The sequence below is a fragment of the Papio anubis genome, chromosome 2 (assembly GCF_008728515.1).
Source record: "Papio anubis isolate 15944 chromosome 2, Panubis1.0, whole genome shotgun sequence".
Classification (NCBI taxonomy): Eukaryota; Metazoa; Chordata; class Mammalia; order Primates; family Cercopithecidae; genus Papio; species Papio anubis.
Window position 1 is genome coordinate 25,459,005 of NC_044977.1, and position 18,826 is coordinate 25,477,830.

The 18,826-nt window shown below is 34.2% G+C and overlaps 1 protein-coding gene across 20 annotated transcripts in view; it reads right to left on the reverse strand.

The window, feature by feature from the left end:
• Positions 1–18,826, reverse strand: part of CBLB (Cbl proto-oncogene B) — a 213,942-nt gene that overhangs the window by 41,592 nt on the left and 153,524 nt on the right. For all 20 annotated transcript variants that reach the window (XR_002519555.2, XR_002519554.2, XR_002519553.2 and 17 more), the window contains 2 exons: positions 6,342–6,527; positions 4,461–4,826 (listed from right to left, as the gene is read on the reverse strand). Coding sequence is in view for 17 of the 20 variants with exons in the window: in XM_009199471.4 (XP_009197735.1) it covers positions 4,461–4,826; positions 6,342–6,527 (552 nt within the window). In the remaining 3 variants the exon portion in view is untranslated. The remainder of the gene's footprint in view (positions 1–4,460; positions 4,827–6,341; positions 6,528–18,826) is intronic.

Sequence of the window (18,826 nt, forward strand, 5' to 3'; positions counted from 1 at the left end):
GCCTCTCCACCAAAAGTACAACAAGCCACAACTGCAAAAAGGGAAATCATTTGATGTATTTATCTTGCAACGTCTTCAAAAAATTATCATACAAAGGTCATCTTTAGAACAATGTCACTGTAAGTAACATGACCAGTTAAAGATAGTTTTATCACAAAAGAAACAGCAGTATTCTTACTGCCTCAAGAGAACAAATAATGACAGTTGGGTACAATGTTGATATCTGGAAATAAGTAGATACATTTCAAGTTTCTAGTCATATTTTAATATACTTTGGTAGAACTATTTTCCTCAGATAATTAAAACAAACCACCAACAGTAAATATCTAGCCAACAAGATGTCTATTAAGGAACAGCTTTATAAGGTGACTAAAATCTAAGACTTTCAGAGAATGGAAACAATGCTATAGGACAGAAATCTCTTACCAATAAAGTCAGATAAATAAACTTAATAACTCTTAGCCTGTAGATCCATATTTAAAAAGTACTACCTTGACTAGCTTTTGATTATGCCAGGTACGAGGGGCAGAGTAAAGGGAGTAAATGAATGTCACAAAAAATTCTTACACCTCATTTTAACTATGAGCTAGAAGAATTTTTTCCTCAGAGCTCTCTACAATTACCAAATGGAGTAATTAGAGCTTAATTTATTCCCATTTCCCCTACCATTCACTGTTCTAGTTACAACGCAAACAGAAAAGGCAAATGGTTCTATTGGATGATGAGAACTGACATACTGACAGGACGAGTAATGAAGGGAAGCGAGTCCTCGCCCATCGACAGGGTATTGACTTTTATAAATTCCTGTGTGTTCCACATGTAATAATTAGTTTTCACTTCAATTTTTAGTACTTATCTACATTTTCTTATCTCTAAAATGGGAAGATGCTATTAAATTTGAAGCTTTGCCTCTAATGAAAACTACTAAATCTAAGCGGCAGTTTTTATGATTTGACCAAAAAAAAAAAAAAATGTATTTGCTTACATTAGGGGGCCTGATGAATTATGTGAACAATAAAACAGCCTCCAAATATCTAAATCTCCACACTTTTTGTCCCAATGATAAAGTAAGACAAAACAAAATGGTACTATTAGGTATGAAGGGTGAAAATATGTTGTTAATATCTACTATTTTCATTAAAAATCTTAGTCCTTTAATAAAATAAAAATATCTCCCCTTTCTCTTTACTCGCTCTCTTTTTCCTATTGTATATGATCTACATATTTAAAATGACTACTGTTCTGCAGAGGAAAAAAATCTACTTTAAACATGAAAACTATGCAAGATACACAAAAACCTGTCCATTTGTAACCCCTTGCATATCATGGCCATATTCTTCCTCCACCTTTTCTCTCCTGGCCTACAGCTGCCTACACTCAAACCCAAGCACATATACTCCTTTTTCTCTACCACTGGCTTTAGCGTTAGATTACTAGCACCAAGTAAGTATTATATTATAAGCTTAACCAAGTTATAACTTGGTTATTGAGTGCCTACCAAACATTCATTAGGAACTATGCTAAATAAAAGAAAAAAGGAGTGAAACAAAGATGTTTTGGTTTATAAAACAGACAACTATTTTGAATAAAAATGCCAAGTGTTACAACTTATTCTGACACTCTATGTCCAGCTGTTATTTTTGTTTTTATTCCTGAACCAAGCGGTATAGAAATTCATATAGTTGGAAGCTAACTATTATCCTAGATACCAGGTCTTATTATTATTCCATTTTATATAAAGGAATAAAATAAAGTTCCACTTTATTTATAAGGAAAATAAGTGAGGTTGGAGACAAAGATGAAGTAAGTTGCCATATACACAAAGCCAGTACATTCTAGAGCAGAAAGTGAAATCCAGGCCTGATTTCAGAGCCTGGTAACAAACTCCAACCCAGGATCACAGAAACTGAGAATTACAGGATCCTAAGTGATTATGTCAGTTGCTAGTTGAAGCCAACCTCTTAAGTCTCCCAACAATGAAATGAGAGAGGAATTAGGCCTTTTCTACTTCATGTAAGTTCTGGTAAGCCCTATGATCTAATGAAGTGAAACCATTTTTTCCTTTATAATGGTAATAAAAGAGGAGACATGGTCTGTTTTATAGTTTTGTGGCATTCAATGAATCAAGTTCTTCTTTACAGTTCACTCCAGAAGTTAAACAACTAGCTTGAAATTAGAAATCTGAGAAGTCTAATTTTGGTTGAAACACCAAATCTAAGAGTAACATGAGATTAACTTGAGGATATTAGCATTGCAATATAAAGACACACAATATATGAGATTAGACCTTAGGGAATCTTAATGAAAATTATTTAGAGAGAACTAAGCAGTAAAGTTTAGTTTTCAATAAGAGACAAAATTTTCAGTCAGTCTTCTCTGTTATACTAATCTGCATCAAGGAACACAACATGGAAGTTCACAGAGAAATATTTAAAGAAATGTTCTTATAACTGAACTCACAATTAATATTTCATACCTAAAGGTAATAAAATACAGTATCTCATACTAATAACCTAAGAAACTGTCACCCCAATTTTTGCAACTGTAACATTTCTTAAAAAAATTATCAGCCAGCTTTCTAGAGCTTAGGAGGGTAAATTTATAATAGCATTAAAACTAGAACACGTTATCTAAAAGAACCCTGAAACAAGATATCTTCAATGAAATGGCTATGACAACTATTATATTTCAAGTATTTTTGAAGTCCATTTAGAAAATAAATTATAACACGCTTCTGAGATATAACTAGGTAATTACAACTTCTTCTAACACTCTTCCCAAGATAAGTGTGATCACATATGAATAAAAAGTTAAGGCTAAAGGGGAAAAAAAAAAAAAAAACAACACTGAAAATTTTTGAAAATGAATGGCAGGTCCTTCCAATCAGCATTCTAGGTTGTGGAAAAACTCTTTTGAGGATGAGCTCCCCACTGACAGAGATCACTATAAAATTGATTTTATTAGTATGTTCTCTTACATTTACATTATATTTAGATGACCCTGAGGAAACTTTTAGAGATCCTCATATTTATAATAAATGAGACTGAAGGTACCAAGTTGAGTCACCAGCAAAGAGTCACAGCAAACTGCCACCACTCCTTGCCTTTGTTTTGAATGCAGTGCTACTGAGTTGTGATTCTTCCTTTCCTGGCTACCTCACATCACTGAGGTTAAATATTGTCATAGAAAGTGTTCATTATCACTGTACCTCCACACGCAGAGGAGCTGAGTGCAAGTCACGCTTCTTCCTTGTATCCTGAATATGTTATAAGATGAACTCACCAACTTTAACCATTATTTTGAAGGACTAGACTACTTCTGTAAAATATCAATTTAAGGTCTACAGAGATGAGATCACTTTAATATTACAGTCTTCAGAAGAGCCAAGGCCTCCATCAGTAAAGGGAAGATGGCAAGGATCTAATCTCAGAGTCAAAAGCATTCTGGAACCAAATACCAGAAATTGTTACAGTATACCTCTGCCAAGGAACTACCAAGAATACCAAGAATTCTAAAGTAAATGATTTCTGCTGCTGTCTCTTCAGTTTCCTGCACACATAAACTCCTTCCTGGACATATAAATGATAGTGGTAACATCCTTCAAGTGAGAAGTCAACAAGGGTGAGAATCTCTCAGTTTTAGGGGAAAAGAACTTGATTTTTAAGAGTGAACTTGGTTTAGTGTTTTTGAGTATATGGGAAGTTCATTTTACCTGGCTGCCTAATGTGTACTGTCCCAGGCAACAATAACTAACTCCAGCAACGGATTTATGACATGTACAGTAACACGACTTGTAAAAATTGGATGGAACTAAAACAGTTTGTTAAAAATACAGTGCTGACCAGGCGCAGTGGCTCACAACTGTAATCCCAGCACTTTTGGGAGGCTGAGGCGGGAGGATCACCTGAGCTCAAGAGTTCAAGACCAGTCTGGCCAACATGGTGAAACCCCATCTCTACTAAAAATACAAAAATTAGCCAGGTGTGGTGGCAGATGCCTGCAATCCCAGCTACTCGGGAGGCTGAGGCAGGAGAATCGCTTGAACCAGGGAGACAGAGGTTGCAGTGAGCCGAGATCACGCCATTGCACTCGAGTCTGGGGGACAAGAGCGAGGCTTCGTCTCAAAAAAAAAAAATGCAGTGCTGATTATACCACCACTAAGTTGTTAATAGAAGAAATTTTTGGCAAATGAAATAAGGGAAGGTGAAATAAATCTCTGGCAAATTGTCTAGTGTCTTCACATTAAAATTAAATCATTACTTAGAACCTCCTGACTTCTCTTAAGTTCAAATTTTAATGAGCTTCTGATTATTTATAACTTGGGGATAATTAAAGACTTGCAGGGAGGTGCCATGCTAGGCAAAAAAAAAAAAAAAACAAACTTCCCAACCTTTTATGCTACTGACCATCAGAAGCATTTATAAGCAGATTCTCTAGCTTCTGCTTTGCGTATTTCTTACCTTAGCTCCTTCTAAAGGCAAATCATGGCGTCTGTGTTTCCTCATAAGCACTGGGTCAGAGCCCACTCTACTGTGCCTTCCATTCACATTTGAACTCGCTGTGATTCCAGGTTTTGGAGAGCCCTCTCCTAGGAGTCGACATCCCACAAGCTGATTAGTCCCAAACACATCCCGAGGGCACCATGCTTCAAGAGGCATTGGTGGGTCTCTGGAAGGCACGCTTTCCACATGATGGATGTGTCTACTCAGTCTATTGTCTGGTGGGATTGGGGGAGGTCTTTCAGGTGGTGGTGGAGGAGGATCTCTTAAGGGAGGAGGTGGTGCTGGGAGTGGTTTATCTTGTTTTCTCACCATGCAAGGAGAAGACTAAAGAAACAGAAGAGAGAGAAAACAAACTAAAAGTTGTACCATGCATTGAAATAACTTTCAAACATGTATTATTACTTTAATTTTCTAAGCAAACAAGGAGTTTTACTAGATTCCTGTGCCACCTTTTAATAAGTTTCTTATATTACCAGTTAATGAAATTTAAATGAGAATAAAAAACTCATAAATACATTTCATTAGGATTTAAAAAAAAACAGAAATGAGTACATAAATCCAAATGTTAAGTTATAGAAATGATACAGAAACAAGTAGATCAAAATCATATGATGACTTTGACATAAAATGTCAATAATTTATTTGCACATTTCTATGATTTAGGTGAGACAAGAAAAGCTGTCACTGTTCTAGTTTTTTTAAAGAGCAACTTGATTTGTAGTATTTGTAATATTTTTAGAAGATTAAAAGCTTTTTCTTTATTTTTGTTTTCATCAGTGTGATACAGCATAACTGATATGGGGGCAAATGTGCTCTGCTTCTTTATCAGTTATTGCCAGAATAGTAAAAGATCACAAACAACAGAGCAGCACTACATATCAAATTACTTCAATTTTATGAATTCTTACAGTATTTTAAAAGATCAGGCTGATTCTTACATAGAAATATAAAGGTATAGATCAATGAATTGAATGTGTATGCTTTTCATAGCTTTTGACTTTTATTCACATGGTTAATCTGATGATTGATTTGTAATTTTAATGTTAGAAAGTAGCAGAGAAAAAAGGAATCTGTTGTGTTTACATAATTCTAAATGATATTCTAATAATGTGTGATCTTAAAACCAAGTTAACTGGTAATACAGGAAAATCAAACACTACTAAATATATTGTGCTTCCAACAAATTTTAGAGAACAGAGCATGTTACCAAATAAAATTAATTTTTAAAATTTTATACTTATCAAATTTGAAGAAAAAATCCACACAATAAAATAAATTGTAGGCTTAACTGTAGAGTAAGAATTATGTCTTTAATATTAAACAGTAATATAATTACTTTGCAAATATTGCAATTCATTGTAATTAATTTCCCGAGGTTTAAAAACTACATATAATTCTCTCTTCTGAGTCACCTTGAAACAAGGGTGATAATTTGTCACACCTTAAGCCCTTATGCAAATATACTCCCATCACATTTTTCTTGTCATGGCACTATAAAAATGAGTGCAGAATATCATTTGATAACAGCATGCAAATTATTTCAATGCATATAATGACTTTTTAAATCTATTTTACAAAATAACCATACTTACTCTGCTACTTATTTTGGTAAATCATGGGGCTACAGACATATGCTCTCTCTGCAAAAATTACGTGTAACTTTTATAGTAATAAAACAAGAAACACGAACATGTGCTCACCATAAACCTAATGAGAAACTCATCAAACTTGTTCACAATTAAGAGCACAAAAAATATGAGTAATGGAATTTAGAAGAATCTGAACAATCAATAATTGTCTTACAAAATTTTATCTGTGTTTCTAATAAAATTGATCTACCTTTGGTGAACCCGTTGGGCTGCCACAGGGAGATCTAACTATGCCTTTCTGAATTAGATCCAGGCGAGGAGGCACTGGTGGCAGGCTTAGATGTGGGATCTGGAGTGGGTCAGGCTGTGGCTTTCTTCTCTGGGCAAGGGGAGAGGATCCTGGTGATGTGACTGGTGAGTTCTGCCTGTCATTGCACTAGAATAGAAAAAGAGAAAGATGCCGCTGTTTATTAGCTGTGCAGAGTGTTCTCTGTTCTTAAAGAACACATTTGGTTGGAAGAAGGTTTCTGGCACCATACATTTGTTAAAATGAATTCCCTTAGTTTACCCTGATTAACAGAAGCAAATAGTTCACATTGTCCCTCAAGGGTAGTATTACAAAAAGAACAGATTGATAAGTTTTTCTTACATATTGTAGAAAGGGGCTAAGAAAAAAGAACAGCAAAAGTATAATATAAAGACAATCAAATGCAGATATTCTTCAAGAAACCCATCTATATTTTCTGAGGAAGCCAGAAACACATAATACAATAATGCACATTGCTCTTGGATCTCTATATTATAAATTTTTTTGCTCGTCCTTTGTACATTCTAATAGTTAGCTATTGCTTTGTTCCAAACATGCATCTTGTACATAGTCTATTTTCCTGCAAACCAATGAAATCAGGTGGGGTTTTAAAAAAAAAATTGTATGTTTAAAATAAACAGGTTTAAGCCCATTTTTTTTTTCCTTAATACTACACATAGAAAAGATTCTCAAGTTAAACATTTTTCTTGAAACACAATGAACTATATCTAGGAAAGTCTGTCTGTACTTCTGGCAAAAACTGATTAAGTTTCTGTTACTACAAGTTTTCCATATTGTCTGGTAGATAAAGTAGCATCAAAAAGCCACTAAGTATTTCAATTTGTATGTAACGCTTCCTATTGCATAAGGTTGTGTGTTTGTGTGTGTGTGTGTGTCTATGTGTTTTAATGCAGCATAACCTGATTTCTATTTGTTCTAAAAGCCATATAGTTAATCAAGTAGCCTTAACAGGATAAACAATATTCTGTTCTAAAATACTGGGCAGTTTCCTTTTCAAGTCTAAGTTACTAGCTCTTTCAAGTTTTAGGCTTACTTTTTACAACACTATCTATCATGCTTTGATATTGTTCTGTTTCTGAATGTTAGTATTTATAGAGTTTTAAACTTATTTGTAAGCCTTTTCCTACTAACGTTACTTACCTTTGTACGAATTGCTGATGTCATCACTTGACAATTTAATATGAACTCAGCAGCTTTATCATTTAGTCTGTCTTTAACTGAGATAATAGATTTGTGTTCACATTCACACTGTTACACTGTATAAGGCTTTTGTTAATTAACTAAAATCCATACTTTATTCAGATTTTCTTAGTTTATACCCAATGTCCTTTTTCTTCTCCAGGATCTCATGCAGGACACTATCTTAGTTTTTATTATTACGTCTCCCTACTCTCCTTTTGGCTCTGACAGTTTCTCAGACATCCATTGTTTTGGATGACTTTGCCAGTTTTGTAGAGTACTGGTTAGAGATTATACAGAATGTTCCTTTACTGGGATTTGTCTAATTTTTAAAAATAATTAGCCTGGGGTTAAAAGTTTTGAGGAGTAGGACCACGGAAGTAAAGTGTCATTCTGACCACATCATATCAAGGATCCATGCTATCAACATGATTCATCACTGCTGTTGTTGACCTTAATTACCTGACTGTGGTATTGTTTATCAGACTTCTTCACTGTTAAGTTTCTTTCTTTTTTCTCCTCCTTCCCATAGTATACGATTTGCAAGGAAGTCACTGCACAGCTCACATTTATATAGTTGGAAATTTATGCATCCTTTGTAAAGACTTTTTAAAAATAAATCTGAGGCCAGCCCTGGTGGCTGATGCCTGTAATACCAGCACTTTGGGAGGCCAAGGCAATAGACTGGGCAACACAGTAAGACCTCCTCTTTACTAATCTTTTATTTTTTTTAATTAGAAGGGTCTGGTGGTACACGCCTCCAGTCCCACTACTCAAGAGGTTGAGGCAGGAGGATTCTTTGAGCCCAGGAGTTTGACTTTACAGTAAGCTATATCGTACCGCTGCACTCCAGCCTGGGCAACAGAGCAAGACCCTGTCTCTAAAAAAACAATAAAATAAATAAATCTGGGTAGCTAAACAGAAGACCATACCTCCGATATGCCTGAATATTGTCATGACATTACTAAACTGCAAAGTCTTTGTCTCTGTTGGTGCCGAATAACATAATCATTCAACAAAATTCAACATAATTTTACATTACAATTTTAAGAAACATTTCTTTTTAAAAAATTAGTGATTCTTTTTCATACCTTTTAGCTTGGTTATGGTAAGTCGAAAAAATTCAATTGTCACTGAAGGAGAAAATAAAGAATCTCTATAGTCACAAACTGACTTTAGTATAGTCAGTGATTCTTAACTAAAGAACAGTTCTACCCAGAAAGTCACAGGCCTCACATGTTCCATAAATTTGAACCTTCTGGAGCAAAACTAATCCCAAAGTCATCATAGATCAGAAAAAATTCCTCATGTAAAGCTATTTGCATCACAGAATCTTGACACTGTAGATCAGCAATTGTCACAGGACAACTAATTCTCCAACATTCCTATTAGGATAAATTATATTCTCTGAGAACTAGAAAAGCTGTTGCCTGAGAAAAATGCTTTGTTGATATGGCTACTATCCTTTACAAAGAAGAATCAAGAAGCAAACCTATCAACACTGTTTCTAGCCCAAATAATATATTTTTATATATATATAGAAAGAATGCATAGTTCTTTAGTTACTTGCAAAGACACTTTTCAGGGCTAGATGCACACACTGCAAAGACTGCTGAATGAGACCTGTGCTCTTCCAAGCACTTTTCTTCTGCAAATATTTTCCCACTTCTCTCATTTACTGTAACAGGACACAGAATTGTGATAGAGTTAACAGCCCATCATCAGTATTAGAACTTGACTTTCACCCTAGAGTGGATTAATTACTAATATTTAAGCAGTTACTAAACTTCTAGCATGTTTAAATAATGGGGTAAACTTGATTTGAAATGTGTTGAAGAGCCTGTTAGATACTGAAAGAGTATAATGAAAATCCTCAGAACAGACATCCAAACCAATGTGTGTGGCAAAGTAGTAACCTTGAAATTTTAGATACTTCCAGATGGGCAGACTATCTGAAGCTTTGTGAATGTAACTGGAAGCATACCTTGCTTAGCGCAATTCATACTGTGTTCTGAAGGTGATTATGTACTGTCCTTTTGAAGAATTAATTCATTCTGAAGCAATACAGTATCTGTAAGTTGGCTTAGTTAGAAGGATTTTATGGAGAGTATGTAAAGGACCAAAATATCTTTCACCTTTATTGATTATATCCACTAAACTCACCAAACCTCATTTTCCTGAGTTCTCCTAAATTAGAGTAAAATTCTCACCTAAGAGTACATAATTTAACAATGCTCTTTTGATAGTAATGCATTATTCTTTGCTGAACCTTTTACTATTTTTAAAAACAATTATGCAATTAGCGTGCTGAAGCTTTGCATTAACTTTCTTTGCTGGTAAAATTCAAACACTATGAAGATTTGTAAACATTTTTAGTAGATATTGTTCATATAGAAGGTCATTTTTAATTTATTTGAGTCATCACAAATTGTATTTTTCTTTCCTTCCTATTTGAAAGTTTAAGGAAAAAAGGAAATCTAGCACAACGTTGCACAATCCAGTCCATAATTTAATTTTTTGGATGAGATATTAAAAACTCAGGACATCAAAATTTATCAGCTTGCTTTAAAGAATAAAAAGTCTGCTCTTTTTTATCCTTCTGAAAATAAAAAAAAAAGTAGACCAATTCAATGTAGACTGAAATTATTTCTCCTTTAAAAGACAATGCTGTCTTTATGTAATATCTGCATTTTTAATTTTTATTTTTGCATTTTAAAAGACTAAATTCTAGAGTAACAGGCTTTTCCCCTGTACAGGTAATCACCAGGTAATTCAAATGCCTCTATAGCTGGGACCTGAATGTGGGACTTCATCTTTAGTCTACCAGTTCATATCATCCCCTAAACTGACTCCTTATCAGCCATTTCCTCCACCCTTTTCTGGGCCTTCTTCCACAGTTCTAATCCCCAGTTCAATTTACCCAGGCAATTTATCTTTCTCTACATATGATAGGTGATAAAGAGAGCTGTTGGAGTAAAACAATAACAACAAACAAACACAGAACCAATCCCCTGGCTCAGGTTTAAATCCTAAGACTGTGAACTGTGCTAATTATCACTTACTGATTTGTCCAGTATTCCTCTTAATCACTACTACTTCCATTGTGTATAAAAATGCAGACCAAACACATAAGTATAAAACATCTTGGGTAGAAAAGTAGGAAAGGATTCATTTAAATTCTGAATAATAACAGTTAATATTTTGTTCACATGGATACTCTTGATTAGAAAATGTAAATTTCAAGTATGGCTATCTAACTAAGCTCTAATGCCAACTGGTTATAAAGAACATTTTTTTTTTTTCATTTGACTAATCATATAAATAAATGTATAACCTGATTTCAAACCACAGATCTCCTATATTTAAATTTCCTATATTCAAATTTCTTATATTTAAATTTCAGTTATACCATAAAGATGCTATGCAGTCTTGAAAATGTCACCACCTATTGGTATTGTTATCTGTAGATTAAAGAATAAAATTAATCCATTTGACAGGAACATTATGGGTTAATAAAATTAATGCATTATAAAATAAATGCTGATGTAAAACATTTATAAACACGTAAAATAAATGCTGATGTAAAATATTTAATTTTTATTTAGATGAAATGATTAGGAAAATGGATTATTTTGATGTAAAAGGGACAGAATGTAAACTATTATCTCTAAATTTCTAGTCAAAGCTTGCCCATCTACACTGCCAAAAGGTAATTCCATTAAAGTTATTTTTAAACAAAATGCCAATCCGTGTTATTTCTTATTTTGTCCCAGACAATTCCTCCCACTATCAACTCTAAACAATGCAATAGTAACAAAATCAAATATCTAACCAAATAATTAAATTAAGTAAATATGCATTCAAAAGTCAAATAGAAATGCCTCTTGGACTATTTGCTATTATTAGCACTGACCTTTAAAAAAACAAACTTAGAATTTAATTTAACATGATGAGGTTCTTTCTTCTTAACCTACAAAGGGTCTTAAACAAAAAAAACAACAAATGATAACAAGAAAAGTAGTTTAAGAATCGGATTAGGCTTATAAGTTTAGGGGTATGCATGTTGTCAAACTGTTTGCCATAAAAAACACGTTTTACTGGTTTTGGCAGTCCTGTCCTTGTATCTTTTCAATTTTCTGTTTATTTCACTTTTTCTCTCTTCATTATAAAGAACATAATTTCACTGCAGGAAATTATAAGGAAATATAAAGATATTTTAAAGAATACCTACATATAGCCATTGGTGATGGTTCCTAATCACATACACAATGTTAAATCTACTTAATGTTTGTTAGCATTATACAGAAAAAAATTAACTGACATTAATTTCTTCATGAATATAATTTTATATATTATATATTATATATAATATACTATATTTATATATTATATACATATATTCTTCATGAATATAATTTTAAAGTATGCATATATGGATGTACCAGCATTTACAAAACCATTCCTGTGCAATGAACACTTACGCTGTTTTCAAGTTTTCTTTAAAGTAGTATCATAAAGAAATCTTTAACCATATATGTGCTAGTTTTTAAGGAAAGAATCATAGAATTTTTTTGAGCATAAGATTCTAGACACGTAACTGTGTCAAATTTATGAACATTCTTAAGACATTTTTGCTGTCCAGATGGTAAAACCAATTTATTCTCTCACCAGCCATGTGTGATAATTACCATTACACAAAACTCAAAAACAAAGAATATTTTTGTTTGCTCTGATGCTTGATTGTCATTTTAATGGGTCATACCAATGTTTAAATTTGCCCTTTCTTCCTTGACAAATAATTTGAAAGAAATGCAATGTTTGTTGGACATGTGTATTTCTTCTTTGGGTCACTAGCTGCTGCTGCTTTTTTTTTTTTTTTTGTCCCCATATCCACTAATTTCCTCTTTGTTGATTTGAATGTGCTCTTTATATATTAGGATAATGAACTTCTTTCTTTTATAATTGCTGTCACTATTTTTTCTGCAGTTTAATTTTTCTGACTTTTTCATGGTAGAGATTTCACCTGTGCTCTTCTGGTTTTCATGTGTTAATGAATGACTAAAGTATCATGTCCTTTTGGGCACTGCTTAAATGAGTTCCTTCTTTGTCACTCCTTCATGTTCATCTCTCTACTCTTAAGCCAAATAAATATAAGTATGGAAAAATTAAGTCATAAAGCATAGAAAGTAGAATGTGAACACAGAATTAACGGTACAGAATTTATTCACAATATCAAAAATCTTTATGTAGCAGTAACTGCAAAAGTTGGGAAAGACAGAAACATCCTTTCAAGTTACAAGACACTGAGTAGTATCATTTCATTCCTTTATCTTGATTTTAGGTCATTCCCACATTTTTCTAGTATTAACTTGTTTCTAAAACTTTATGATAAATTATCTGTTTCAGCTTCTTACCAAATTCAAAGGCTGAGCCAGCCTTGATTCCTTCCTGTATTATCATCACACCAGTGTATTTGTCTAATTAACAATTTCTCTTAAGTTCTCTAGTCCTGGTAACATTGAGAATATCTTTTACAAACTAGAATACTGGTGTTCTAGAAATTTAAAGACCACATTGGATTCTTTTATGTCTACATACTCACCCTTTGCCTTTGGAAATTAATAAATACTATTATTTATTTTTCTGACAAAACGCACAGAATCCTTTTTTAGGATCCACGAGGAACAGAGAAATCCACATTTTCAATCTTTAACAGAAAATCCTGACAGAAAAAAACTCAAGAAGTAAAGTAGTCAAAAGCCCATCTCATTATGTTCAGTAATTACCAATAATAATCGGGGACTCATTCTATTTTAGTCACTGTTCATTTTATCCACATCTTTAAAGAGCCATTTTATAAAAACGTTAATAAGATCCATTATTATGGAAACGGCAAAACATTTGGTAAGAAACTTCAAGCACAGTCAGGCTTATTATAAAAACAGGACAAGAAAAAACCTCTCCAATTACTAATAGGATGAGAGTTCTGACAGTCCCAGAGATAATCAAAGTCAATTTTATAATACTTTTAACAAGATTTTTACTTAATGCATTTCCATATCTGAACAAGGTATATACATGTATTATAATAAGGATGATGAGAAGGACTCAGAGAGTCAGTGTTTTTCTATAAATGAGTGAAAATTAATGAAGGACATTGATAAAACATTTATCATATGATAAAATATTCTAAGTATATTTTACTTGCTACTGTTCTCTTTTTTCACTTTATTTTGTGAACAAAACAAAAATCAAGAGTATTTAAAATAGTAGCCTACACAGAATATTACTCAGAGAGGGTATATGCTACAAAAATGCTCACACACACACACACTCACATATTCATATGTAATTATAGCTTAAGTAAATGACTTTTGTTATCTATTTTGGAGTACTTCCACAGATAATAAACAAAAGCCTATATGAAGAATATTGTGCTAGAGCAACACAATCATTTCCTGCTTACCCACAGTCATACTTCTAGAAGTCTCAACCTATAAGAATTTGGGGAGAAACCCAGAATGAAACAGGAAAGTCCTCTGAAATAGGAGGAACACTTTTTTTTTCCTACTTCTTCCTACAGAAACAGAATGTAGGCACCCTGCTACCTTCCTAAGAATATGGACGTTTGATTTGTGTGTAAAATGAAGCTAACTCAAAGGCCTAATTACTGTCTGTGTTCTACTAGTAAGTTCTGGAAATTTTCAAATTAGAAGCAGTAAAGAAGTGGAGGAAAACAGAAACCTATATACTAAGTAAGAAATGCCAATTGGAATAAGAGCCGATTTCTCTGAGGTCCGGCAGGGAAGTGGTCAACAAAGCTGCCGACAGGTCTCCTTTAAAGTAGTGCAGTCTCACACTTGAGATAACCTCAAGGGCACTGTTCTACCGAAATACTGACCACTGTTAACACAAGTGATGATACTGCTTCTCCTTGAAATACCTTCTTATAAGAGGGACTTGATCTCCTGGCCTATGATCAGCCTCCATAACCTTGAAATTTCTTTAAAGTTTTATATTTTACTTTAAATATTTATACAAATTTTACATCCTGATCCAAATATATGTGTGATTTTAATTTAAATTTATGGTTCTCTTCTCTTTATGCAACCTACCCTTAAATTTTGTAGCAAAATGTAAGCTTCTAGAAATCTGTCCTGTTGACTGTAGTGGCTTCTTATGCCCTTTGGTTCACTCAGTTGCATAACCAATTTTGAGAAGGCAGGGAAGGGTGACATATAATTCAGAAATATTTCCATAAAAACGGCTGAGAAACAAGAACATTCTGAGAATTAAAGGAATAAATTTCAGTCACTGAAAATAATGGTTTCATGTGAAACCCTTATTGCTCTCCAAATGCCAGCTAAAGCTGGTTCGAACAAGCAATTGCTATTTGGTTACTGTAGTTCTTCACTCTACTTTAGATAATACTTAATCATTTCAACTTAATTACACAGAAAATAAGAACAATGTAACCTTATCTAGATTATTTAATCCTTAAAACAGTGTTTCAGCTGACATGTTGACAAGTTTGCATTTTCTGAGTTTCAAATTTGAAATATGGTTTAACAGTAAATTATTTTAATGTGGTCATGCAATGAAATTATAACTATATAGATGTTAATATGTTAAAGAAATACAAATAATTGCTTGGTAACCAACATAATTTTGGCATCTAATTCTTCCTAACGGAATGATACCGTATCTAAAAGAAAAACTTCCATAGACAACTCAAAAATACAGATAACTGAACTCTTAGAAGCACAGCAATATTTCAGGAGTCTTAAATAACACTAGTATAAAAAATGCGGCCAGGTGTGATGGCTCACACCTGTAATCCTGGCACTTTGGGAGGTTGAGGTTGAAAGATCACTAGAGGCCAGGAGTTCAAGACCACACTGGGCATTAGAATGAGATCCCATCTCTATTAATCTATTTTAAAAATAATATTAGTAACAACTAATACTTAGCATTTTCCATGTGCCAGCACTGTTCTAATGCCTTTTTATATATATGAACTCATTTAATCTTGAAGAGGCAGAGTTTTGTGGACCAAGTACTTGAGGGAAGGGGAGTGGAAGGGGTGTTAAATAAAGCAAGGTATGTAGATACCAAGTAGGAAAACTAGAAGATGAGCCCAGGCAGTTTGACTCCAAGAGGGTAGCTCTACTTAAGAATATAACAAGTAAGAACAGTGTCACCACTGATCATTTAAACAAAACAAAACAAAACAAAACCTTCTCAAGGGCCTACTGTGTATCAAGCATCATGCAAAGCTCTGAGAATGAAAAGAAGAATAAAGCATAGTCTGTGTCCTCAAGGAGCTGACAATCTACCAGAGGCAGTGGACTCAAAACTGAGTAAAAGAGTTCAAGTGTTGCTTCTTCTAATATACTAAGTATTCAAGTTATTTTTGAGAAATACGTAAAAATGTCTTCAAGGTATCCTAGGACATCATACACCACTTGGATGAGGCAGTTGTTTCTTTTGTTAATCACATGCTAATAAAGAAAATACCACTATTTCATATGAAGAGCTTTTAGAAAATCAGTAAACAGAATGCAAATAAATGAGAAACAACAAACCTGTGACTTTGGATTGCTTACTGTCACTCATGACTCTACCTAAATGTTATGAGAAGGGAGTGGTGAGGACTAGACTATCAGTACTATAGTCAGAGTCATTCTTCTTGGGTAGGATCACCCACGTTGCAGGATGGTTAGTATCTCTGGCCTGTTCTCCATGCCAGCAGTATTTGCCACCCTTTAGTCACTGCGAAAACCAAAAATGTCCCCATATATTACTGAATACCCTCAAGAGGTAAAATTGCCTATAGTTGAGAACCATGTTCTACATTTCCAATGTCTATTTTCATTTTTGTATTTCACTTCTGTTGTAATTTTTGTCCTTACAGCTCCAACACGGACACTAATCCTGTGAGTCAGATTTAAATAGACAACATAAAAAGGCAACACCCTCCTAAAAATAGCTGCAACAACACTGTGATATGTACCCACCCCTCTTTCCTTAGGATCAGGAATACTATGCAGCAGCAGTCTCCAACCTTTTTGGCACCAGGGACTGGTTTCACAGAAGACAATTTTTCCACGAATGGTGGAAGGGAGGGATAGGGGATGGTTGGGGATGATTCAAAAGTGTTACATTTATTGTGCACATTATTTCTATTATTATTACGTTGTAATATAAAATGAAATAATTATACACCTCACCATAATTTAGAATCAGTGGGAGCCCTGAGCTTATTTTCCTTCAACTAGACAGTCCCACCTAGGAATGATGGGAGACAGTGGCAGATCATCAGGCATCAGATTCTCCTAAGGAGCGCACAACCTAGATCCCTCCCATGTGCAGTTCAAAATAGGGTTCATACTACTATGAGAATCTAATGCCACTGCTGATGTGAGAGGGGGCAGAGCTCAGGCAGTAGTGTGAGCTATGGGGAGTGGCTGTGAATACAGATGAAGCTTTGCTCACTAGCCTGTTGCTCACCTCCTGCTGCATAGCCTGGTTCCTAACAAGCCAGAGACTGGTACTGGTCCATGGCCTGGGGTTTGGGGACCCCTGCTTATAGAGGCTTTCTTCACACTTATTAGGAAAAGCAATATTTAGATGACATGTTAAGTTTTTAACTAGCAAGATGTATTTTAATTGAAGAAGGCAACAAAGGAGAATGCATAAAAAAGAATAACTCCCTTGACTTAAGGTTATACCCATTTTTATTCTAATATGGCCATTCATTAAGATTTTAAATATTATTTTAAGAAAATACAATGTTTAAAACCATAAGAACTAATCTGGGCTCATTCACTAGTTCAGTCTCTCAACATTTTAATTTTATATGTGAATTTTTATTTATTTCAAATGTAAATGTTATGTATTTGGTGATTAATACTGTGAAAAACTGCTAAGATTCCTTCTAATCCTCTGGCAAAATGAAGCAAATCTCTGGGTAGCAACAGATCCTCTTTTTTAGCTGTGATCTGATTGAAGTCAGAGAGAAGGCTGTGATCTTACCCATCACATCCTGAACTTTCTCTGAGCGCTCACATCTGATCTCATTATCCAGGACTCTGACAGCTTGAAAACTCAGGCAACGATATAGACTCAGGCAAAATCGAAAACATATTCTAGTTAGAATCATAAAATACCTTCTATCAAAGAGGGAATCAAAAGGTATGTACTATAGACTTCTAGGTTCTACTGCTTCTGTAAGCATTAGCATTATTAAACACATTTAACTATAAAAGAAGTAATAGAAATACACTATATGTTTAGTATGCTACTATTTATAAACTCCAGCTGTGGGGTATCACCTTGGTAACAGGAATATACAATCAAAGTATGTTTCCATGCTATGATGGAAGCATTACTCATTTAAAGAATGTAACATGCTTAAGACAGGCAGAAACAATTTCACAATATTGTCATCGGCCCACTCATAAAAGAAAAAGATGAGTATTCAAAATGGCAGATAGAAACAATGGAACCATTCTGTTGGACAATCATTGGCAGTCACTCTTTTAACTGACAGAATAAAATGTTGTAAAAATAAATGAGTAAGGCCAGGCATGGTGGCCCATGTCTGTAATCCCAGCACTTTGGGAGGCTGAGGCAGCTGGATCACTTGAGGTTAGGAGTTCGAGACCAGGCTGGCCAACACGGTGAAACCCCGTCTCTACTAAAAATACAAAAATTAGCCAGGCGTGGTGGCAGGCATCTGCAATCCCAGCTACTCGGGAGGCTGAGACAGAAGAATACTTGAACCAGGGAGGCAGAGGTAGCAGTGAACCAAGATAGTGCCACTGCACTCCAGCCTGGGCAATAAAGTGAGACTCCAGCTCTAAATTAATTAACTAGTTAATTAAAAAATGAATGAGTGAATGAATGAAAATGCATGAATGAACGAAGAATGATTTAAAAAATAGAGGGAGAACATACAGGTAGAACTACTGTGTCAAGATGACCGTGTGACATTTGTTTATAACCACTCCTGTAAGAAAAAACTAGACAAAATCTATTAGTTTGATGTTCGGTGTATATATATGTATTAGTATTCAGGTTGGAACAAAGTTTAAAACATGCGTAAGATTAGGTCATTGCCCTAAAGGAACACGTGTGCCGGTGTGTGCATTTATTAGTTCACTTAGTAAATAGTAATTGAGTGCATTTAGGTGCCTGGGAACACAAACACAAGGCACTGTCCCTGG